General features: G+C 33.7%; 1 protein-coding gene across 1 annotated transcript in view; it reads right to left on the bottom strand.

The window, feature by feature from the left end:
• LOC149803199 (uncharacterized) overlaps positions 1–26,210 on the bottom strand; it is a 141,185-nt gene that overhangs the window by 68,160 nt on the left and 46,815 nt on the right. Inside the window, exons 11-13 of the mRNA XM_089953903.1 lie at positions 21,740–21,842; positions 9,287–9,354; positions 4,749–4,969 (exon numbers count right to left, since the gene is read on the bottom strand). Coding sequence (XP_089810029.1) covers positions 4,749–4,969; positions 9,287–9,354; positions 21,740–21,842 — 392 coding nt within the window. The remainder of the gene's footprint in view (positions 1–4,748; positions 4,970–9,286; positions 9,355–21,739; positions 21,843–26,210) is intronic.

Below are 26,210 nucleotides of genomic sequence, written 5' to 3'. Positions count from 1 at the left end.
TTTAACTAAAACTAGAAAAAATTGTTTACTCAGTGGTATTAATTAATAATTGAATATGGTATAGCCCTTGTACGTGAATAAAATCACAATCATCAGGTAACTAAACAATAAAGATTACATTTGCTCTGAATCCTTGCTCTCCCACTCTCTCCTGTCATGCATATTTGATTTGATCATGAGGTGCAAGACAAAAAATGCAATGGAATACCTGTCGTTGTCATGGTTATGCATTTTCTAACTGGTCTATTCTAATGCACATACATGTAATCAAATTTAAACAACGTATATTACTAGTGCATGCTGCTTTAGCACAATTACATCTAATATACATGAATTTAATACTGATGACCATACAAATATTTTTTCTAGAATTTTTTTATTTTTAAAAGTACTTGACATACGATAAAGTTTTTCAATGACATAAACCATATATAAGTCAATTCAGAGTATAAAATGAAGCCCAGATTTTCCAGTAAGAAAGTATCGACTTATAGGCCAGCAAATACGGTATAAGTGCAGAACAAAATTCCTTGTCATGGCCTCTGATTTGGAACCTAATATCATGTACACAAGATAACTTAAATTGTCTATATACATGCAACATTTAGTTAAATCTTTAAGTAATATTTTTCAGAAAAAAAAACATTTCTGACTGAAGTAGTATTATTCAAGGTATTCATCAGATTTATTGACAAAATGGATTAAAAGATACAAATCCATTCATACTTTTTGGTATTACAGTTGTATTATCATATCATTCTTACATGAGAGTATAGCTAAAAACCTAAGTCAAGACATTTGACCTTGAAATCAATTTTAGAGTACTGACTATAAACATGTTCATTTGAATGCAATTTAATACAAATCTGGTCAAAATTCACCTGTATATGTATGAGTTACTGTGTTCATAAGCTCAGTGAGATATCAAATGCAAATGAACTTTCATTCTGATTTCAATATGGCTACCATGTCATCATTGTGCTTGTAATATTCCATGGAACTCTTTTCAGCAGTTTAGCAGGAGTAGCCATAACAAACCTGTGCTAATAGACACCCGATGTATGCTGGACTATGGACTGTTGCTGGCCAAAAAGGGTCTACTGTATTTGCCAGCCTATAAGTCGATGCAGAGTACAAGTCAAACCAGGTCATTAGCTGAAGAAGATTATGCATGTACCCCAAAAAATTTGCATGGGGTGGGGTGTTAGGTAATAAATGCAGGTGGTAAAATATGTGCTTCATCAGCACAGTTACCATCTTAAATCAATGCATATTAAATGAGAAATACACCTGTAGTGAAAACAGAGAAGGCATATATAATATTTTACTTTATTTACAGAACCATGGATTGGTACATATACGTGTATACTTTTTATATATACATGTTTAATGTATAGCATGAATTGAGTATCAACACTGTGTACTCACCCGTGAATCTTAACACATACATGTACGTTGAATCCACAATACAAGTAATTCCATCAAAATCATATGACACACAGAGATTTAAAATATTCAATAATTTTGTCACAGGTCACATAGGTCTGAATTCATTGGAAAAACATAGCACAATCATGTAACGGATGATGAAGCACAATTACTTTTCATTACGTCCCAAGTCAGTAAAAGTTAGTTTGCATTTTAAGCTGCCGTTAGTAGCGTTTGTAAGCATAAACTTTTTCCCTGCAAAAAGAAAACTTTCACAGCACAGTAAACATGTTCCAGTCATGTTGGAAAATGAAAAAAATATTCAGATCCTATTGCTTTTATTTAAATTTGGTACTGACTTCCTTTGAAGAAAGGTTCTTTGTTTTTATTGAAGATTGAAGTCAGCTTTCTTTGATGAAGGGTGCATGCTTTATTGAATATTGATGTCACCAGTAAAGGACAGCTTTGGAGAACCAAACAAATGCCCATTTCTTATCGTGGCAGCAACATCAAATAATTGTACTGCATCATTTAGACTGATTTTTTTCCCATTTGCTTAGTACGTTTTCATAACAATCAGTGCTTCAAAGATAATCTGTTTTCTTCAAAAATTTAGCAAACTAATTTATCTGGGTACATTATTAAAAAAGTATATGGCTGTCATTTGGTTGAGTGTAGTTACTGTTCCTTCCTGCCTACTGAATAGACGAAAAAGATGATGTTGGGTTTTTTATGTTTATTTTCTTTACATTTGTGATGCTGCCTTCTAAGCATGCATCAGAAATTTAACAAAGGGTCAATGGACGATAGAGACGAAGGTGTTCTGGTCTGATGGCAGAGATTACTATAGAAAATGTGAATGTTCTGAAAGATATAGCTCTGAGTGAAAAGAAGAGGAATTTTACTTACCATCCACATACAAATGTCTACGTAAATATATTAATTACTAGTGTGTGGCCAAAAATCTGATGAAAGATAGATTGATTACAAGATAATGCCTTGTCCGGTTGATCTACGCTACCAGAAATGTCAACAACAAAAAAAAAGCACATATCTCACAACATACAGTACTCATGCTTGATGTCAACATAAGCAGATTATGATATAACAATGCACTGTTAAGATGGTTTGTCAATATGGACAAATTTGTTTATGTAACAACAGATAAATTTCAGTGCATTTTATATCCAGTGCAGCTTCCTTTCATGTGGCCTCTGAATTTCTCCACTCCAAACCAATGATTGTATATACAAGTTTCAAAAGCCATCAATGTCATCAATAAAAAAAAATCAGCAGATGGTATATTTTGCTGCCAATAAGGAAAAAAAATCACAGTTTGCAACATTGGCAAAGCCCTATGTAATCCCAGAATAAACTTTCTACACATTATTTTTTGTACTTTTAAGAAGAAAAACCAACTTTTTCCATGTACGAGAAAAATACACATAAAATTTCAGGTGCCATGCCACGATCATCTTGTATTATTCATATGCAATCTCTTCCCTAAAACGTTAATAAACTTTTTATGTTTTTTTCATATTTTTAAGAAAGAATTTTTATTTTCCACGTACAAGAAAAATACATGTATATAAAATTTTGGGAGCCACACCACGACCATGTTATATCCAAATTCGTGTTATAATGGAGCGTGTTAGAGCACGGTCACACTGTATTATGAACTTTTAGCTACATATAATGATGTTGACCTGAAAATTACAGATAGGATAAAATTTGCGATGCTCTGTGGAATTAAACTAAGTAACTTCCAGTTTCATAAATATCAAAGGTATCACAGTATGCTATTTCAGACCACAAGCAATAGGGAAATTGCATCATTAATGTTAAAATGATTTTTCCACAGTTATTGTCTGATGACAGATACAGAGAGAGTGGCAAATGTATTCTATCACAGTTTTCTTCTTGCACCTCATAAACAAAATAAAATATAATTGCCCGATATGAGAAAGAGAGGTGGAGTGAAAGAGAGATTTCAGCTCTTCATTTTTTTGTATGTTACTGCCATAATTAGCTGAGGCTTTTGTCAAAGAAAGATTAATAAATTAAATAGAAAATGTAAACTAATAAAATACATACCATACTCCTTTAGAGTTTAAATATTCACAATATTTATATCCTTGTAGGCTCCATTTAGGTTAAATCCCAGGAATGACCATTTCACATGCTGTCTAGGATTCTTTGCAAGTACAACAACCTTTCCATACCCAACAAATAATAATAGTTTTTTAAAGTGCATGTTCTCTTTCTGCACTTAGGCAGCAATTGTTTTTTATCTTTTCTCATACTTTAAATTGCTAACAGTTATATTGGTAAGTTCAAGAGATGTTACTGGTTGAGAAATGTACATGAGTAACCAGCATTTCCTTTCATTATATGGTACCATATTCATAATACCCATGGGTAGCCTCATTTCCCTATTGATAACCTCACCAATCTGATCTGGTCTGCCAAATCTTGATCTCAAACAGATGTTAGCTTCGAAAACATGATTACAGCTGTAGCATATTAATTAGCATGAAAGTACCACTACAGAGCCATGTGATTCTTGGACAATGGAAGTGGTAACTTGGTCTAACAGAAGGACTACCTAACAAGTAATTACTCTTCATCATCTTGAGAAAGAAGGAAGCTAGGAAAACAATCATGGCATTGCTTGTTTACTGTATGCAGACAAGGATGATAACATATTAGATCTTTGATCATCAGATGTCATAAATCCTTTATTCCTCTTTCTATGGTTTGTTTTTTCACTCTGAATGGCTCTTCAACAATTACCAATGACAAAGACTAATGTGACAAGCATAATAATTTCTGTCATGAATATGAAGGTAAAGCTCTGAACAACTTTTCAATTTACAAAGTGACCATTAAATTTTAAATTCCAAATAATCCTTTTCATGTGCAGTAGTGGCAAATTAAGTTAAAAGAATGTACATGTAGGTGAAACTAATATCCACTTATCCTGTTGATCTTTTCCTTGTTTACTCATGTATTCTGAGTTATCTGTACAAAAGCAAAGTGGAAAAACAAGAGGAATAAAGAATTTATAACATTTTCTGATCAAAGACTGAAAATTATTTCCACATCAGGAATAACATTAGGCAGAGTTGAATGTTGGTAGTTTGTCATTTTCCAAAGTCTGTGGAAAAATTTTGCAAATGAATTTATTTAGGCTTCTACATTTCTGGGCAAGGTAGTTGTTTACCTGTCCCAAAATATACATCAAATTTTATTAAATGCTGATCAAAGCTTTGACCAATTAGCAGCTATAAATTCATGTATGGTTCAGCACCAGTACTTACATTTGACTTTCACCTTTTTTATACCTCCCATACGCTTTAGTTCATCATGTATCTTTCTCCCTGAGTGGCAAAATTCCCACTCTCCATTCTTGTATCCCAGTGCATCACCAGCTCCACTTAGAACCATGGATGCCTCATAACGCTCTTGAAGCTCAGGGAGCTTTTGCTTATTGAAAGATGCTTGAGGGAGCTCTTCTGTGTCCATTTTCATATCTTTGTTTCTAAAAATTAAATGTCAATATTAAAATGTTTAAATGGCATAAATCATAAACTTAACCTTTGACCTATGAAAACAAGAAATCTCACATGTTCCCCTATGACTTCATTGCTAAATCTACAGGAAATGCCATAATTTGAAAAACCCTAAATGTCTAACATCAGAGGAACTGCTGCAGACATACAGATGACTCTGAATGGCACTGACATACTTGGGATTAACATAATAATAAAAACAGGCTTTCATTTGCAAATTTTGATAAGGTATTAAAATACCTTTACATATCAGTAATAAATATGACTGAATATGACAAAGCCATTGGACAAATTTTATCACATACACTGTACCCTAACAGATAAATGTTTTTCTTTATCAGCAAGGACATGTACAGTCATAACTCGTATTAATGTGTATACATTGTTCCAGGTAGATGGTATCTATATCTATAAAATGGATGTTTGAGTTGAGGGACATAATGCAATATTACATGATATAACAGGAACACCCAGGTCAATTATTTTGTCTTTTTATAATTTTCATTATGTTCATGAAAGTTTTTCCATTACATAGATTTGTGTGCACAAATTTTAATGAAAATGTAAAATTAAAACAAAGATTTATCTATTACTTGGGAAATAATATATCTTACAAATGAGAGAATTAGATATGAAATTAATGAATAAGTAGATGCTATATGGTACAAGATATGCTGAGATTATGACATTTTACTTAGCAAGTTCAAGTTACCTTTTTTGTTCATAATAAAACAAGCATGTTTGGTTTTTGCTGACAATATTTCATGTTTGAGCAGACCCATGTTCATTTAGGGCCAAAACAACATCATAAGAAGTCTTCTGGTGAAGCCCCATGTTGATATGACTTTCTGTTTAGGAGGAGAGGCAATAACAAAATTTTCAAGATGGCTGATACAGCAGCCATACTGGACATCAGAATAGGCCAATACTCATTTAAAACCAACCAGTCATCATAAAAAGTCTTTTAGGGAAACTCCCATGCTGATATGACCATCAATCCAACGGGAGTGACAATAAAAAGGTTTTGAAGATGGCCACTGTGGTAGCCATAATGGGCATCCAAGGTGAACCATTTTCATTTTGAACCTGCTAGGCATCCTAAGAAGTCTTCAGGTGAAAACCTCATGTTGACATGACTTTCTGTTCAGTAGTTACAGCTACAACAAGAATCTCAAGATAGCTGCCATGGTAACCATACTGGATATCAGACTGGCATCATTTCATTTAGGATCAAACAGAAATCATAGTCTTTAAAACCCAATGTTCATGATGACTACCTATTATAGAGTATCAACGACATGATTTTCTAGATGACTGCTTTGACTACCATATGGCATATCTGAGTGGCACAGTTTTTCTTGTTAGGACCAACTAGACCTTTGGATGAATGTGTGTGTAAAGTTCCATGGCAATCCTCCAAATAGTTTAGGATCACTTAATGATAAGAATCACATCATAATTCACTGACTGATTGCAGAAGATGGATTCCAGATGACAGAAAAAAAAGACCATTATAAAAACGCTTCTGGTTTATGACCAGTGGAGCCGAAAATAAGTAAAGTTCTTCAGGAACAGATGAAGAGGCACAGAACTGGGCTGGTCAACAAAGGTTGGGTATGAAAGTAGTAACTCTGTAGAACTCACTCAGTGGGTGAATAAATAATATATAGTGTTGGCATTAGATTCCTCGGTGAATAAAACTCTGTTGTATCCAGTTTTAATTTAAGAATAATGGCAGCTGAGGAATAATAATAATAATAATAATAATAATAATGACCTTATTTAAAGAGAGTAAAACAGTTAAGAACTAATCTACCTTGAGGCCCTCATAAAAAGGAATTTATTTATTCTAGCTGCATCTCTGAAGCCACTGGATATATTGGGTTTGGAAGAAGGAAATAGAGTGGGTATATCAAATCTAAACTGGAATACTATTCCAGAGGAAAGTTCCATAGTTTTGGAAACTTTTTAAAAAATAATTCCTTATTTTATTTAGCAAAGTTTCCAATACTGGAATACCAAACTCATTAAACCCCATTGCCGCTGTTACATGCAAAATGTCATTGATCCAAATGATCTGAATAATACTGAATCTTGAAAGATATTGGTTTTAAAAAACATGGCTGACTTCCATTATAACCAGATAATACTGATGTTTCATCACATTATGAACCATGTAATTTCTCCCTCAAATTCAGGAACCCAGCCATTTGTTGAGTACATTTGTATAAATTAATCTGATATCGAGAGGCTATATCTGTGTGTGAACCAATTTCAGTTGAAAATTGCAACACATAATTTGATGGCATCATCATTGTAAACATAAGAAGATAACACCATGCTATGTTGGATTGTCATGAGCCCAAGTTCACACTTCAGTGTATATTCCAGCACCCTAGCTGACACCAATTTCCCCCAAGTGTTATTTTTATCTAATCATGCTTTTTCTACTCAGATCTGCTAAAAAAAGTGGGCATGCCTCTCTTTATTTGCTCTCAACTCAATGTGTGTGCCATCAGATTAGTCACTAACGGAATTTGTTGAATGAATCACATCATCAAAACATTGGAATTATGAGCGACTTCACTGACTGAAATAAACGGTGGCACCTCCTAATTCTAAACTGAATATCTGAACGTCATTTAAACCATCTTGATTATTCACAATAACGGTTTATATCAGGCAGCTTTTATAATAAATCATTTTCTTCCTTCCAAACGTTAGTTTGACTAGAAGAATCATGAAATTTGTGATAAATGGCAGCATTGGGGCTTTAAGAAAACAAATTTGTCTGATAACATGTGGCCAAACATAAATAGTCATATTCATTGCTTAAAGAAAACGAAACCATTCTTCAATGGACTTTAGCATTCCTCAGCCACCACCACTATTCAATAAATCAAAATCATAAATGGCATCCAAAAGACTGTTTGAATGAATGTTTCTACAGCTCACATGGATATACAGGCAACGGTTGAACGTGATTAATGGGGATTATAAATATCATTGAACAACATAACTGCCAATGATTTATAGCAGTAAGATACACAGAGAGCATGAAACTACACTAAAATGTATAGCAATATGATAAATAGATAACATGGAACTATGCTAAAATTTATTGCAGTAAGATAAATGAATAACATGGAACTACACTAAATTTTATGCAGTTAGATACACAGAGAGCATGAAACTATACTAAAATTTACAGCAGTAAGATAAATGGATAACATGGAACTAAACTAAACTTTATACCAGTAAAATAAACATTGTGGAACTGCCCCAAAATTTATAGCAGTAAGATACACAGAGAGCATGAAACTACATTAAAATTTATTGCAGTAAGATAAGTAGATAACATGGAACTAAACTAAACTTTATATCAGTAAAATAAACAGTGTGGAACTGCCCCAAAATTTATAGCAGTAAGGTAAATGGATAACATGGAAATACTCTAAAATGTATTGCAGTAAGATACATAGATAGCATGGAACTATGCTAAGTTTTATAAAACTCGAAAATGCAGAGAATTTTCAAACTCTCACAAATAAGAAATTTCACTATTTTAATTACTCATTAGACTGCCTCACTATTACCTTGCAAAATCAATGTCTCTAGAAACAAGCTATTTATAGAGCTTGTCAATGTCATAGAAGAAAAAGTATTTACAAAACCTGTTTGACCTTGATTCTTTTTAATATGTATTGTTTGAAAGTAACCTTTATTAAATACCACTGCCAGAATTTGTCTTTGCTAATGTGGTTGATAAGATTATAAATGAGTAACAAACAGAATATACCTTTATAAAATAAGCTGGACTTTTTATTGATAAGTAATAACTTTTACAAGCATGGTTTAGTGTGATAAAACAGTGTATTGATAGTCTGTACAGAGTTTTACAACAACTATCAACAGCCACATCTACTGTATCATCCAACAAAGACTGGTTCTGAATTCTCATTTCACCCACTAAATTAATCAATCGAACTAAGTTCCAGTATAATAGTATGCACATAACCAATCTATGGATTGTGACATAAACATTTCCTGTGTTTTAACTTTGAAAGAGTGACTTTTTTGTAAGGTTGTATCCATCGAATGTTACAAATAATACTTTCAATTATTTTAAAATTCATGTGGTATGCAGCTTTCAAATGAGTTGAAGTTTTGTTCAGTTGTGTGCAATTTTTTGTCTTAACACTTCACCATACAGCCTGTATTTGCTGACATGCATTTCAACCCAATACATAGACACATTTATGTAAATGATCAACACTTTTACTTACGGGCTGGGATTGGTTAATAAGAATAAATCGGCCCCTGCTTTTTTAAGGCGATCCACATACATCAACTCCTATGGAGAAACAAAAGCAAAAATAATATTGCCTTATGTATACAAACTTCAAAATATGCATTTAATTGGTATTAAGGAAAGCAAGCAGTCACATGTTGTAGGGCTCAAATGTTTGGATGTTAAAATACAAACCCTGAAACATTTATGTGAGCCAAAAAATGTATTATTGTTTACCATTCATATATTTCTTTCATTTTTGCATTCCAACAATTCCGATTGTTAATTATCACCTCACCATTTACCACTCATGCATTTCATTAACATTTGTTCATGCAAGAATCTTGTACTCTATTATTACATCATTTACCATTCATGGATTTATTTAGAGTTTGCATTTTAACTACAATCTCATCATGTATTATCATCTCATGCATTTTATCATATACAGTCATCATGAATGAATTCCTGATGTTTTTCCATAATTTTTTTTATATCTAAAGCAAAATATTACATGTACAGAATATTAAAACTATTTGATTCTACCATCTTAAACATGAAATGCTTTCCTTCTAATTAATGATTTTGAAGAATTTTTTCACTCTTTTCAAATACAAAGATTATGAGATATGTAGTTATTTTTATAGCTGAAAATTTTGGTGTTGTGTTTTTGCATGTTTAAATTATTTTATAAAAAAGTGAAGAAGCTATTTATGTGCTTTATATTTATGTATTTATCTGCTATGAATGTCATCTGTGTTTTGTATAAAAATGTATGCATGGGAAAGAGAGAGAAAATGTTTAATAGAAGACAGACAGTCTTAAGTAGTAAATAATTGTAAAGTGATTTCTTTTTAAATCACTAAATAGTTTATGTACATGTAATTTAGAAATTTAATTATTATACCAGAGATATTCATAGCAACAAGCTTTTAAATAATATACTTACCAAAATGAACCCATTATAGGTCAAGTTCATGACAATTTTCACCCTATTTTGTGACTGATAATAACTTCATAAATGTAGGAAACATAATGAAGTTAAACGTTTGTAAATCAGTATACTTTCCATTGTGATCTGGAGATTATATAAGCTTGTCACCTATATAATATATGTAATCAAATATGCAACATAGCCTTTCTCAGGTGAAGAACATGGTGAAAAGTGAATCATGCAAGAAGCTAAAAAATTACAATAAATCCAATAGATACACAATCTAGCCCATCAGTAGCAGCCACATATGGAACAAGCCAATGTGTCTTTTTTACAAGTTGACCTCTGCATGTACATTATTGGTTCAATACTATGCACATCAAATAGCATTATTATTATTATTACTGAGCATATCCTTCACACAAGCAATACAAGATGGCTTTCCTGTTTTCAGTTATATGTGCATCAATGTCTCCATTGTTCCCACCCATGAATTTGTACATGATATTGTGTCCTTTCAGAAAAGACTCTACCCATCAATTAACATTTTTTAAATATTCTCTGGTTCTCCCTAAGTCACCAGCAAATTTCATTTCTTTATGAATAGGCCTGATGACTGACTCTGGTTCTCCCTAAGTCACCAGCAAATTTCATTTCTTTATGAATAGGCCTGATGACTGACTCTGGTTTTTAGCATCTTGAAAACATTTCCAGTACAATTAAATAATTTAATCATTTGGAATAATCTCACATGATCTCATATTCTCTTAAACACTGTTCTCATGATCACCCATAATATCTTGCATGATCCTAGGATCTGGATTTACTATCTGTTTTCCACTATGATGAAATGACTATTTTTTTCACTATCCAGTAAAAAAAACTGTTTAGAACCTCTCCTCTAATTATAAAAACTGCCTCATGTGCAAATTTGACATAACAACATCTTTGATTTTCACTAACAGTGTGTCTGGAGTATGACGATTAAGAAGTGAAATAAATGTTACCACATCAATTCACATGATATTTAAATAATGCCTTCCTCATGAAACAAATGTTTAATATGTATACACAGAGCAGTAATTGTTGTTACCTCTTAAAGCAGTGTGGAAACCATTATTTACTTAGGTAACATCTCTTGCCCTCTTACAGCAGAAAGCAGGTAAATATTTGTCACGTTGTAGGTAAATTTGCAGAGGCTTCGTGTATACAATATATATTCTATAGTCAATTCATCTAGTCTCTTTGTTACACTGTAGTCAAAGAGCTAGTGTATATAGCCAGGATGTTTGTTGCGAATTCCCCGTGACTCCCTGCTGACATGAAAGAAATTCGGACTGTGGGAAGATGGGAATCAGAATGACCAGCAAGGCAGTTTCAAAGAGACCCAAATATATCCAATCAAAACAAAGATATTCAAATTTAGGGCAGATTTTTTAAGTGAGAAAGCTATTATTTTCAGATTAAATTCATTTTGAAATTTAAAGTACATGGTGAACTCAGTCAAGGGAGGATCACAGAAAGTTTAGATTTTACTCTGAGTGGCCTAACTTGCCACTCATAAAAGGGGAGAAGAAATTCTCATGGAATTTGAGGTTGGGATCTGCAAACAAAGGCATCTCAAGGTAACATATCTTCGTCCGAATATTTGTACTACTTTAATAAATAGGAATTTGTAAGATTGATACATTGTTATGTACAGCAGATTGTTGAACTGAAACCTTGGTGGATTGTGTAATTTACTACTCTGCTGCATCATAATGCATAACTGAATTTATAGAGATTTGTGTTTGAACTGTACTTGCTTATCAGTACATGAACATACAGCATACATGCCAATCCCCGGCGAGGAAAAAGTGTAATCCAAGTGGACAAAAAGAGTAATCCGAGCAGAAAAAGAGTATCCGAGCAGAAAAAGAGTAACCCACATATAACATGATAAAAATTCAATGAGCATATTGTACAAAATGAGTTATTAATCCCCCTGGACTTTTAACAGCAACTAATGATTCAAGTTCTCATATATAACACCTTGAGCTTTAAAAAGCAACAGACTATCATACTGCATTTCAAAATACTTTGTACCAGTTGAGACTATGAATTGTTTGCACACCAGTAGAGCACTAAGTGCTGGGTTACAGAGCGTGGATCTGAATTCAGTTTTATTTTTGTTAACAATACTGAACAATCTCTCAGGCAGCATTAGAATGGTAAAGAACCAATATTCCTTTCATAACCTAACAAAGAAGAGGAAATTTATATCTTACAGTTATTGGGTCCTTTAGCTTGGAAATAAGATGAAAAAAATCAACTCTGTCCGCATGAAGTACATTGTCAGGTAGAGTGCCAACTTGATACTTCAAGAGTTCTCCTTCTAATTTATCAGCAGCCTTTCCTGCAGCATGGTGCATCATATGACAGAGACAACCTGATATGTACAATGATGTAGACATTTTTTCAAAATATAGAATGCAACTCCTTTATGAATTCCAGTCATTACTGATGCAGTATCAGCTGAAAACTCCATACAGTTCTGCCAACTTATGTTTATTAAAAGCATTATCAAGCAAATAAAAAAAATGTTTTCTCGGGTGGAATCTACAGTTATTTCTGGTAATGAAAGAAGAGCACTCTGACTTTGCCCTTTTCATTGTCAAAGTCTCTTACACAGACTGGGTACAGCTTTTTGTCATAATCACTACTCCTGTCTGTAGCAATATTAAATGGCCCAATTTTCATGGACTGTGCAATTTTAAGTGAAGTGTCTTCTGCTAAACACCTAACAATATTAGATGATTTTGTTCTTGCACATGCATATTTTCTGCAATTTTGGAATCGGGAAACATCAGTTTGAACAAAGGACCAATGTAATCTTCTACCGCTAGGTGTAGTCCGTGTTCTATTAAGAACTTGGTAGATAATGCCTCTGCATTTATAAAATTTGTGTCCACAATTAAATTCTGCTGTAAAAAAGAAGTTACCTTAATACTGGAGTTAGTAAAACGAACTAATTCAAGATTTCTTTGTTTTACCACCATGACCAATATTAAAATCCTTTCCACTTAGCCTGCATGGGGTGTGAAGTTGCCCTAGAACTGAACGCTGTATTGTGTAATTCATGTATTCATCTCTGAAATGGTTTTTTTGTCTTTTCCTAATCCATCTGTTAAATTATTTGAAAAATATTTTTGCTCTAACACACACATCGACTAGCATATATCTGACCTGACTTTTAGTGCCAAATACCTACAGACTGGTTCTGTACCAGATATGAATTAAAACAAAGAATCTGCGAGCAAAGATTAAAAGTTAGAAAACCAGTCTGTTCTCTCCTCATTAAGCAATACAGTTACTATAAATAGAAACCAGCATGTTTCCTGGAAATAGGGTAACTGCTATAAATAGAATATAATACTTTTAGGAAAGTGCATTCAAGTACTTGGACAAGCATACTCCTATGTCATAGTTACATAGATGCTGTCTTGTCAAGAATATGGTCTGTGGGATTAATGGGATGTTAATAAAAATAAGAAAACAAATAATTAATTTTTTGGAGTGGGATATACCAAAAATGCGTAATCTGAATACAGTTAAGCGTAAAACATAATTTAGTGAAAAAAAGCGTAATGGTTGGCATGTATGATATAGTCATTGTTGGACCTTTGCACACATATATATATATATTTATATATTTGTACGTATTATTTATAACTCATAGGGTGAAAAATGCATATGACTACTATTGAGGATGATAATTTACTATATCAAGAAATTAATAACTAGGGAAGTCTATGCAGGTATTTGAATTCATTAATAATATTATTATTGTGGCACAATTATTACTGAACAAAGTGTATATGGAATACTTAGATGTGAGTGCATGAGTTGACCTGGTTATTTATTTGCCATTATTCTGATCAATGGTCTGTGAGTGGTGAATTTTCCTTAGAGAAGGGTAGGGAGAACAGACTCAAAGTCCCCTCTAATTCTACTCCACAGGAAGCTTTGTGGGTGGAAGTGGATTCTTGATGCCTAAAGAACGGGAACATGGAAAAAGGCACAAAGAGCATGAGGAAGATGTCATAGTGACGTCAGAGGTTGAGGTGCAGTACCAGAAGGAGCACGTGACTGAGCACCAGAAATGCCAGGAGAGCAAAGTAGCAAGGGTACTGGAGTACCAAAGATGACAGGAGAAGTGACAGATATGTAACTGGGGCAACCATAGGAAGGGAAACCCTATCTCTTTCTCTTAAGATCATTAAATGTATGTGATGATATTTGTTAAGTTTTAATTGGTCATTGATTTTAATAGTTTGAACGAGCTGAATTTGAGAAACTGTAACAGGAATTATCGAAATCATTGGTTATATTTTATTAAATTGTTATACTTTCCACCTTGAGTATTTATATACTTATTTACCTACTTAGACCATTGGCATTGCTGACTGGGAGCACAGAGCTATTTAAATTTTAATTGTCCATCTTTCTCTGGTAATAGAAATAATATTGTAGGAGGTGTGTGACACCACTGAATATATGGCTATATAAGAAATTTGCTGGGTAAATTAGAATGGCCATTGTGGCCAGGTCACTGCTATATAATTTGGTACAATCTTTCAAAGCACACTTGCTGTTTACACAAAATTCCTTGAAAGCCATTTGCAAATATCAGTATAGCATATACATGCACACCTGTAGGCATATACACCTGTACACACATACACATGCAAGCATGGAAAACTAGGCATACTCACTTGTGGCAAAAGAAAAGAATTTAAAAAGGTCATTCATATAATTCAAATTAAAACATCCTCATGTACTCAAATCTTTTGTATAATTTTCACAAAAACATGAAAATACACTATCCATTCAATTATGTGTGTGCAACCCTGCATATATGTATGTATGTATGTATGCGTCATCGAGAGAAAGAGTTTTGAAGTCCAGTTTGATTGTAGTCACCAAACAATCCTGTGCTCAATGCCAGAACTGATAATGATAATATTTTTGAAATTCACTGACAGTAATTCAAGAACAGCATGAATAATGATTGATTTTGTCAATGTTTAACCAAATACAATAATAACTGAGGGAGAGGGCGAGAGAGATGCTAACTGGAAGAGCCCAAGTTATATTCATGTATTTCCTTCTTCCTTTCTATCAAATTATAAAGATGTGATCAGTTCAACATTGCCAAATATTTATGGCTTACCAATATATTTAACTGATTACAGTTATTCTTTCACAAAGGTTCTACTGCAATTTATACATCTCCAGTTTCACCATTCCAGTGGCCTAGTGGTTAGAGCATCCACCTCAGATGCAGGAGGTCAGGGGTTTGAACCCCGGCTGAGTCAAACCAAAGACTTTTAGAAACAGTACTAACAGTTGCCTCACTAGGTGCTCAGTATGAAGAGGAACTGGTTGGCCTGGTGTCAGGATAATGTGACCGGGTGGGACATCATGCTACACATCTGCGGCATGATACCTGAGTGCTAGACATCACTATAAACTGCCATACTGCAAACATCATAGCGATATGTCTTCAAAATTATTAAAGCTACCTTAAAAATCCAAAATACACACATGAACACACACACATACACGCACTTTTCCAGTTTAAAAAATAGTGCACAGTATCAAGAATATAAAGTGATGGTACAGTAACTGGTTCCCTGTGGCCACTGGTGCAAGCCCTCTGATGTGCATTTGTAAGCTACATGATCACAAACATTTAGCTTTATATCCAGTATTTTTTAAGTTATATTTAACATATGCAGAATGATTTTTATACTCTTTTGGCAGTGATGTAATGCATTTCTTTTGTTGACTTCCCTCCATCCCCTCTCTTTATGTAAATTAAACCTTCAGTTGTTAAAACAAAGAAACGACTCTGTGTTCAAAATTATGATAATATATTATGATCTACCATCTGACTTGTTTTAATTGAAAAATATTGCCCCGTATGGTTATATGTCACCTCTCTCTTTCTAATAAAATGAAATTTCTTTTGTATTTGACACTTATACTTCACCGCTGTATCATCGTGGGCTCTATAGTATCACAGCAAATGGGATTTTCTGCTTAATTTTGGAGATGCACCATTTAGTGGCTGTTTACAGATCTAAAGCTGTAGCCAGTAAGGAAGCAAATATCTTACAGCACAATTTCCTCTAAAATGTCAACATTTTTTACAAGTTGACAATTAAAAAGAATGAACATAACTTTTTGTACAGTGCATGCTCTTATGTTGATCATTATATAAAAAACTCCAGTTGAACTTGCTATAAACGCATTGGCTTTGATTACGAGATATATTCAGTGTATCGTCTGATGTTTGATGATTATAGGTCATATACTGATGGTGACATACATGTCCTTACAAGGTTATGGCTGCAATTTCATTTCATGGTAGCCAATACAGACAAAAATTAACAAAATGTTGCTTACACTCCTCGTACGTAAATAAGAATAAAATAACAGTTCAACATTCTTGAAATCAGTCATATTTCAATAATAATATTAATAATAGTGCTATATATTTACATTTATTTGCCCACATTACATTTAAAATTTATATATCTTTGTAATGTTGTTATTCATGGATTTAAACTTGAATTACATTTGTGTGTTGATTTTATCATTGGATCCTTTCGTTTAGTGTGGAAATAATATGCCAGTACATGCGTGTGCATTTCTTCTCATAGGTAAGTTGTATTTTATGTCTATTATAATACCTGTGTGCTACCATACGTAAGTTAGGCAAATAACATGATAATACAGAGCTGTTCTCTCATGGTACGTTAATTGGGTCAGCCACCATATGTTGTTTTATTTACATTTATGTGCTTCAACTGACGATATTTTTATAGGAATAGAAAGATGGAAATTCATTGAAACTCTTCAAATTATAAGTAAGCAGCAATATCAAACAATTTTAATATGTACTGATAAGAACATTAAGTATCACGATAATACATCATTCCGGTATATTTTAAAATTCTGAATGTACATCGAAATGTTTAACTCTAATCATAGTTTGCAACTGAATTATGTGCTCTTTCTGATTGATATGGTGCACAATGTCAGCATGGTCTTCCACAAATGTTACCATTTTCTAATCTCTCCACCCTGACACCAAAAAAATTTAATCAGAAAATGTTTAGAACTGAAACAGCTACTTTTAAGTCATGCTCGTTTTGTATCAATGAGACTGTTCATTTTCAACAAAGTAAAGATATGAAGACCTTAATATATATTAAACAGCTTAAAGAAACAACTATGGTTTTTATTTGTCATGAATAATAATGAATTCATGGGATGAAGATGAAGATACATCATTAGACAAGAAAATTGGTGCAACCTCCATTGACTTCAACCACTGCATTATTAGAAGATGATTTATTTCATACTTGAGACAGGTTTGTGTGTATTCCAATCTATTTAAAACTATATTCATTGAGGTAAATAATATATACAAATTAAAGTGCTCATCAAACTATTTTGGTGTTCATTAGTCTAGTTCACTATTAATAGTTTATCATTTATTGTTTATGATATCATAAGCAGTCTTCTGGTGTAAACCCTATGTCAATATGACTTTCCATTCATTTAGAGTAACAATAACAAGAATTTCCTGGTAGCTAGCATGGAAGCCAGGTTTTATTCAGTTGTTACATGAAAATCCCATACAAATATGACCATCCATTCAGGAGGAAATGAGATAAGATTTTCAAGTGGGAACTGTGGCAGCCATATCTGATATCCATGTGGAATAATTTTTATCTAGAACCAACTAGACCACAGGATAAACGTGTGTATAAAGTTTCATGGCAATCCTCCAAGTAGAATAAAGTGGAGTAGTGATAACAAGCTTGTGCTAATGGACACACTGATGAGAGGTCATCCCACAAACTCTTCTGGTCTATGCAGAGCTAAAAACATGTTGAACTTGTACAAAATAAATAATACATTTGCAGACCTGCCAATCTAACAAGACCTTCGTAGTAAAGCAGTTAATCTTCTTCCATAAGTTAGACCAGTTTTCAGTAAGGTGTAATGAAATATCATGTAATGCTATTCTCAAGATGGAAAACATGCATTTAAAATCCAGAAATCTGATTTAAGAAAGATGTACCAATGATAAACACCACATTCAATTTAAAAGTTTATTTGCACCTTAATTACCTGAAGTACAATTTTCCAAACTGTACAGAGCTCACTAACTTCTTGCTTCTCTCACAAATTGACATAATCCTTAAGACAATGGCAGTCATCATTAGCCCTACCAGCTTTCCTCCCCAAGACTCTTAATATTTCTTCATATTCTGACTATTTTAAGAGATTCATTGTCCCTTTTGTCCTGAAAATGTGTCACCTGTTGGACACTGTGAGGCAGCAAATGTCTGTCGATCTATGAAAAGCACATTAGTTTGGGCCAGAGAACAATTATATTCATAGGGACATGCACTTGTTAAATCGCTATACTGCAGCAATTCCTAATGTCTGGTCTTGGCTGATCTTCTTAATATATTGTATTATCACCATTGTTTATTTAACTGATTAAATATTGATTTTAATGTACAGGGGCTCAAGTCGTTCTGTTCTATATATCTGCTCTATTTGTTCTACCTATAAGTTTACTTAATCCGGGCAATAACACCAAGGGCAATCATCTCCTAGATAACAAGAACAGAATAAAGTGGACACCTTGAAAGAAGGTACAATCTGCCAATCAGCCCACACCCTTTACAAAGAGTGAGGGGGGGTTACAGACGCTATTTGCAAAAGTTAAGCAACAACTTGATCAATCCTATTTCCATAATTTATGCTTTTAGCCCATCTTTTAGTCCACCTTTCAAACATCGTCCTTGATCAAATTCCACTGCACAAAAACACCTTTATTATTATTATTCATTATTATTATTATTATTATCACTGAGCTCATATCCTTCACACATACAAGACAGTACAGCTTTCCAGTTTTCAGTTATATGCATATCCATGTCCCCATTTTCTTCATGATGAATCTGAACACAATATTATGTACCTTCCAAAATAACTCCAACCATTCTTTAGAAGCTTTGAATGATTCTCTAGTTATTGCTAGGTCAAATTGAGTGCTGTTTCCTTTATCAATGGTCCTGATGACTGATTCTGACTGTAGCATCATAATAGCACTTCATAATCCTAGGATCTGGGTTCACCTGTTTTCTGCTGTGACAATATTACTGTTTTTTGCATTATCCACTAAACAAACTGCTTAACAGACACTTTCCTCTAATTATCAACACTGCCTCAGTTTCAAATTTGACCTAATGACATCTCTGATTTACACCAGAGGTCTCAAACTCAAACCCCCCTGATAGCTGAAAAAGGGCATTTTCGATAGCCCAAGGGTCGCACCACCTTTATTAACTCTCATCACACCTTGTGGCACCAATCATTCTGCAGGCAAAAGCATATGGCCTGCAGGTTGTGTGTTAGAGACCCTTGATTTACAATGACTGTGTCTGAAGTATGATGAGTCTGTAATGGCTACTTGTTATAAGTCTTGATCTTCTATATGACATTAAAGTCTAAATATTTATATACTTTTAAATTTATATTTGGTCCATCATTCTCTAATAAGGACTGATGCTCTACTGTACAAAAAGAATTTCCAGGAATTCAAGATAAGAATATATTTTCCTAATAACTCCTAAGTGTTGAAACCATATCTGATATTCATTAGCAATAACAAATTTTTCAAATTATCAGCTGTGGTGCATATATTGGATATCAGGAATGCACGATTTTCATTTTGGGCCAAGCATACAACATTAAAAGTCTTTTGATCCAAAACCATGTCAGTATCACCAGCCATTCAGGAGAAGTAGTGACAGCAATATTTTCAAGAAAGACATTGTGGCAGCCATAATAGATATACAATTGACACCATTTTCATTTCGGACCAATCAGGTTTCATAGGAAGTCTACTGGTGAAAACGCCTGGTTGATATAATCATCTGTTTGGGAGAAGTAGAGATAACTGTATTTTCAAGGTGGCCAGACTAGTATCATTTTAGTTTAGTCTGAAAAAAAAAAAACATTATATGAAGTCTTAATTTAAAAACCCCATGTTGATATCACTTTAGATTTTGCAGGCATAATAATATTTTCAAGATGGTTGCTATGGTAGCCATACTAGATATCAGATGCACACCATTTCCATTTAGGAACACTTGGATATCATAAGAAGTCTTCTGGTGAAAGTACAATGTCAATATGACCAGATATGTGAAAGTCAGATTTGCACCATTTTCACTTACAAGTGACAAGACACCATGAAGTTACAATTCAGAAGTAGCAATAAGACTTTCAAGATGGCCACTGTGGTGGCCATGTTGGATGTCCAAGCAACACCATTTTCATTTAAGCCCAACTAGACATCATAATAAGCTTTTTTAGTGAAAACCCATGTTGATATGACCATCTATTCAGGAGAGTATGAATAACAAGATTTTCAATACAGCCTTTTACAGGAATCATTATGGACCAGCTAGATATCATAAGAAGTCTTTAAGTGAAAACCCTATATTGATATGTCCATACATTCAGGAGGAGTAGCAATAACAAGACATCATAAGAAGTCTTCTCATGAAAACCCCATGCTGACATGACAATCCATTCAGAAGGATTAGTAATAAGGTTTTCTATATAGCTACTGTTGCAACCATACATTGTATCCATCATATTTATTTAGGACCAACTAGACCATGGGATGTACGTGTGCATCAAGTTTTGTGGCAATCCATGATGTGGTTTAAGAGGAGTAGTGATAACTGGTTTGTGCTTTTGGACAGATGGATGAGAGACCTTCCCATAAAATCTTCTGGTGTACATTTGGACAGATGGATGAGAGACCTTCCCATAAAATCTTCTGGTGTACATTTGGACAGATGGATGAGAGACCTTCCCATAAAATCTTCTGGTGTACATTTGGACAGATGGATGAGAGACCTTCCCATAAAATCTTCTGGACTATGATGAGAAGTGCTAAAAACATCAGCTTGTACAAAATAAATAATATATTTGCAATGAATATCTAATAATAAAAACAGCAGTAAAATTAGTAAATTCTATGATTCTGAAATATCTGAATATAAAACATTAACAAAGACCTTGCTGCTGCCATTGTTGCTATCAGCAAAAAGGAGCAATGTCAATGTATTGCTATAAGCTATATGTGTAAGGTGAAAAGCGGTATGTCCTGCAGAATCAACAAGACTGACATTTCATTGTATAGTGAAATATGTTCACAAAGAACATTTAGAGGACTCAAATATTTTGTTCTCTGTGGACATGTGTCCAGTGTACAGAGGTTCAATATGTAAATGCCATTAAGAAAAATTAGTCAAAACTATAGCCCTTTTAGATCAATTATGCATAATATTGAGGTGTTTCTACAAGGCAAGCTTTTAGTGTACATACCTGCTAACTGGTATAGAATTTAAAATGATCAGCATATATTACCTCATAATTTTTTACTGGCACTTTCTTGTACCCAAACATTGCACCAAACCAGCCTGCTGCTAATATTCCAGTACTCTCACTATCTCCAGCATAGAACATAGCTCTGAAACAATCACGTTTCCAGTTAATTCCAGCTTCCTAATAATAAACAGATTATATTGAGCCTATAAATACCACAAATGTGACATTTACTGACCTTTTTTTGGCCCATAAATGTCAGTTTAATGGTGGCAACATTTAACTAGCAACTCCAAAAGCTATAAAATGTGATATTTACTACTGACATTGCTTCTGTCATATTGTTTGAAACTAAATTTTTCTCAGTATGAAGCATTTCTGTCATTATGAGCTCTGTTGTGAAATATCTGATTGCATGATCTGTCAATCTGTCTTTTCCTTAGTTTGTCTGTGCTCTGGCTTTTCACACATGATATTTCATGAACTTATTCAAGATAAATAGTGCAGTGTTCCCTCACTAATAAGCCTCTCAGCCAAAGATACCCCACTTGAAATGTAGCTATGGTTAAGATACCCATTAAATTCTGGTCAAATTGTATTTATCAATGCTCAGTTTCACTTTATTTAAGTTCTGGACTATTAAGAAGTAATTATTTCACGTCAGTAAATGCTCCATTTTGGTGTTCTAATGCAATATCAAGACAAAGCCTTGTTTGAACATCCCTCAGTATAAGGTACCCTCATTTATAATGGCCAGCTTTAATGACTTATATGAACAGCATTATAATGAAAGGTCTATATACATATATTTCTTTCTTTACATACATATTTACTGTATATACTTGCATATAAGCCAAATAAGGACAAAATAAAGGCCTGGAAGAAGAGGGGGTCTTCTTATCTGCAGGCCAATGTCTACCAATGTCTAAACTTTACAGTTTTTAGGTTTTTTTGTTGACTACTGTAATGGCTGTAAACCTTGAGAAATGAAACAATAAACAATAATGTAAAAAAGTAACTTTCGATGACCTGGCAATGATTAAACTGTTATAAAGTACTATGATTGATTTTGTTATTATTTTGCATGTGCATATTTTCTGATTTCTCCAACATGAAATTAAATAAAGGTAAATACAGACTTCATAATTCACTAGCTGGTTGAGTTTACCAGGGAGACCATGTTGAAACCATAATGTACAATACTTACACAGTGCAAAGTGCGCATAACGTCACTTAAATCCTTACTTATCCCCAAACATATCAGATTCAGATTTTGCTTTATTCATTGTTTCAACCAATTGCATTCTTCCAGATAACATTTTAGCTAGTCCTTAATAGCTGTTTCATTCATGTTGAATCACATGTTCATGAGTTACTCATTTTCAAAGATATATGCGATCCTGCAATTTGAGGTAATATTTTTAAAAAGGTACACATGTTTAATTATACAAGGCACATAACCATCATCATTTACATGTTCACAAAGAGTGGTAATAATAAAGGCTAAAATTCTCATATAGATCAACTAAGATCAACATCAATCAATTTTAGTTTTGTGTTTTGGCTGAACAAACATAATAAATTTCCACATATTCGAAAGCTTGATGTTTCGGCATCTCTTATGTTGATAGTTGGCGAATTTGTCTTTCGTTTTGCGACAACAGTACAAGCCAGTTAATCATTAAAACACTGAAACTGGCTTGTGATATGAGGGAATTTTGACTGGTAATCATACCAGTACATTAGCAGCATTTGAACCTGTCTCTATGGATTTAGTACATACAATCATGATGAAGAGTGCACCAAAGTCATGTGAACTTGATCCAATTTCAACATCACTGCTGCTTGAGTGCTTAGATCCAGTATTGCCTTCATTAACTGATGTTATTAATACCTCTCTCTCTCTCATTCTGGGAATTCCCATCATTTTTCAAAACTGCCACTGTAAAGCCTCTGCTGAAGAAACCAACACTCGACCATAACGATTTAAACAACTACCGCCCAGTTTCTAATCTCCCATTCATATAAAAAATCTTAAAAAAAGTTGTTCTATCCCAACTTGTATCTCACCTGAATTCAAACAGTCTTTTTAGCAATGTACAATCTGCATATCACCCTTGCCACAGTACTGAAACTACTCTTCTAAAAGTAGTTAATGACATTCTCTCTGCTTTGGATAGCGGTCCTCACCCTCCTTGATTTGTCTGCAGCATTTGACACAATAGATTATGATATATTACTGCACCGTCTCCAGCATGTATTTGGCATTTATGATACAGCCTTACTGTGGTTCAAGTCCTACTTCATCAACAGATACAAATTGTGTCTGCAAATGGAATACACTCCAGCCCAGTTGATCTATGTTGTGGTGTTCCACAGGGGTCTGTTCTTGGGCCTGTTCTCATCATTCTATACACTCAGCCACTCTCAAGTATCATAGATCATCCTCAAGTGTCTCACCAATTGTATGCTGACACCTAAATATACAAGTCTAGCCACCCAACTGAAGCTGATGCTACCATCCAATGTGTAGAGATGTGCATTTCTGATGTGAAATCATGGATGACTTGTAACAAGCTGCAGATGAATGATGATAAAACTGAGGCCATTCTGATCACAACACAAGGACTTTTTCATTCACATCCTTTACCTCAAACAATAAATATCAGTAACACCAACATTAAATTCACACAGTACGAAACCTAGGTGTCACTCTTGACAGTACTCTCACGTTGCACCAACATGTCATGAACATATGCAAGGCTGCATATCTTAAGCTGAGATATAATATCTTTCAGCTGATCAAACTAAAACACTTGTGTGTTCATTAGTACTTTCAAGACTGGACTATTGTAACTCAGTTCTGTCTGGTTCATCTCAATATCTACTCCAGAAACTTCAAAAAGTTCAAAACGCAGCTACCTGGAATATCCTTAAAGTACCACGATCACAGCACATCTCCCTGCTGCTCTGTACCCTATACTGGCTATCTATCTGATCATTGGACATTTTATATCAGTGCACAGGTAATTACATTTTTAATTTGCTTTGAAAGTGTAAATACCTAACTCATTAAAATGCAATCTCAGTATGACAACACAATGAACAACAATATGGTTTGATTCAACGCTCACAATAAGGCTACTGAATGTATTTACATAATGGCATCACTGCATGTACATTGCAGGTTTGATTTTTGCTGAATTAAGCACATCCCTTGGAGTTGAATCATGGACAGCACTGTGCTAAACTTTAATGATATCTCCAAAATACAATAATGAAATTTCAGAAATAATGCTTTGAAAATTATGCTAATACCATAAAAGCGGAGTTGTAGTTTGCTTTGACGTAAGCAACCTTAGACCACACCTGTCATCTTTCATGCCGAGAGGGAGAAAAAATCTCCCGATTTTTGGGGTCGCTCCATGCCTACCTCCTGATTTCATATCTTCCGATTTTAGCAGAGAACTCCCGACTATTAAGTTATGTCTTCAATTTTCATTTTTCTAAACAAGAAAAGTCCTACATGTTCTGTTGTATCACCTGTGAATTATTGTTGTGACAAAATAATTACTTTACTTAAAGGAATATTAAGTTTAAACAGTATTCTTGTAAAATAATGATTTTTTTACCTCTACAACAATAAAAAATAAAAAATAAACCAGAACAAAAAATAAACTGCAACAATAAAATCATCCACAATTAATTTTAATCCCAAGAGTGACACTATGAATGCTGTCACTCCATATGCTTTAATACCATTCCCACGAAAAAAAACATGAGTGAACACTTGGCATTTTTATAGCACGCAGCAAATGTGTCATCAAAAAACTAATGCAGAATACATGTTTTATAGTAAACAATACTAAATGCTTTGCGAGCTGACAATAAGAGAATAAGGTCAGATATACAAAGAGGGGAAAATAGTTGCCACATGTACAGTACCTTTAATTCAACAAAATTGGGAATCCTTTATTTACCAATCAATTGCTGGTACTTGCATAATGCACAGTAGTGTAGAACAAATTTTCTTTGAATTAAAACATGAAGGCCAATCGTTTTCACAAAATAGTTGCATGGATAAGGATTAACTTTTAATTAGTCGCACTGGCTTTCTTGCTTGTTTATTTAAGTCTACTCTTTAGCTATTGTGCAGTTTGACCACAGCTGACCAGAATATGAAAATAGGGCATGTCCTGGGGGAAAATAGGGTGCATCACAGAGAGAAATGGCAAGTCTTTTTTTTGAATTTCAGGCATATTGGACCAGGAAGATCGATCAATATTTAGTAGAAAAGAGGCTTTAAAAATGCCACGAAAAACCTCCCAATTTTATGTCCCAATCTCTATTTTTTTATATTCAGTTTCCCTACTTGGCTTTTGAAAAGTTCATAGATATGCCTTACACCCAGTTTTACAAAACTATGGTAATCATGCTAATATTATGGAATAAAAGGCAATTACACATCAGTGTACTGGTATAGTTGCTGGTCAAAATTCCCTCATAACACAAG

The sequence above is a fragment of the Sinohyriopsis cumingii genome, chromosome 3 (genome assembly GCF_028554795.1).
Source record: "Sinohyriopsis cumingii isolate HCF-2022 chromosome 3, ASM2855479v2, whole genome shotgun sequence".
NCBI classification, from domain to species: Eukaryota; Metazoa; Mollusca; class Bivalvia; order Unionida; family Unionidae; genus Sinohyriopsis; species Sinohyriopsis cumingii.
Note: the sequence above shows the minus strand (reverse complement) of the source record. Positions and strands in the feature narration are given on the sequence as shown.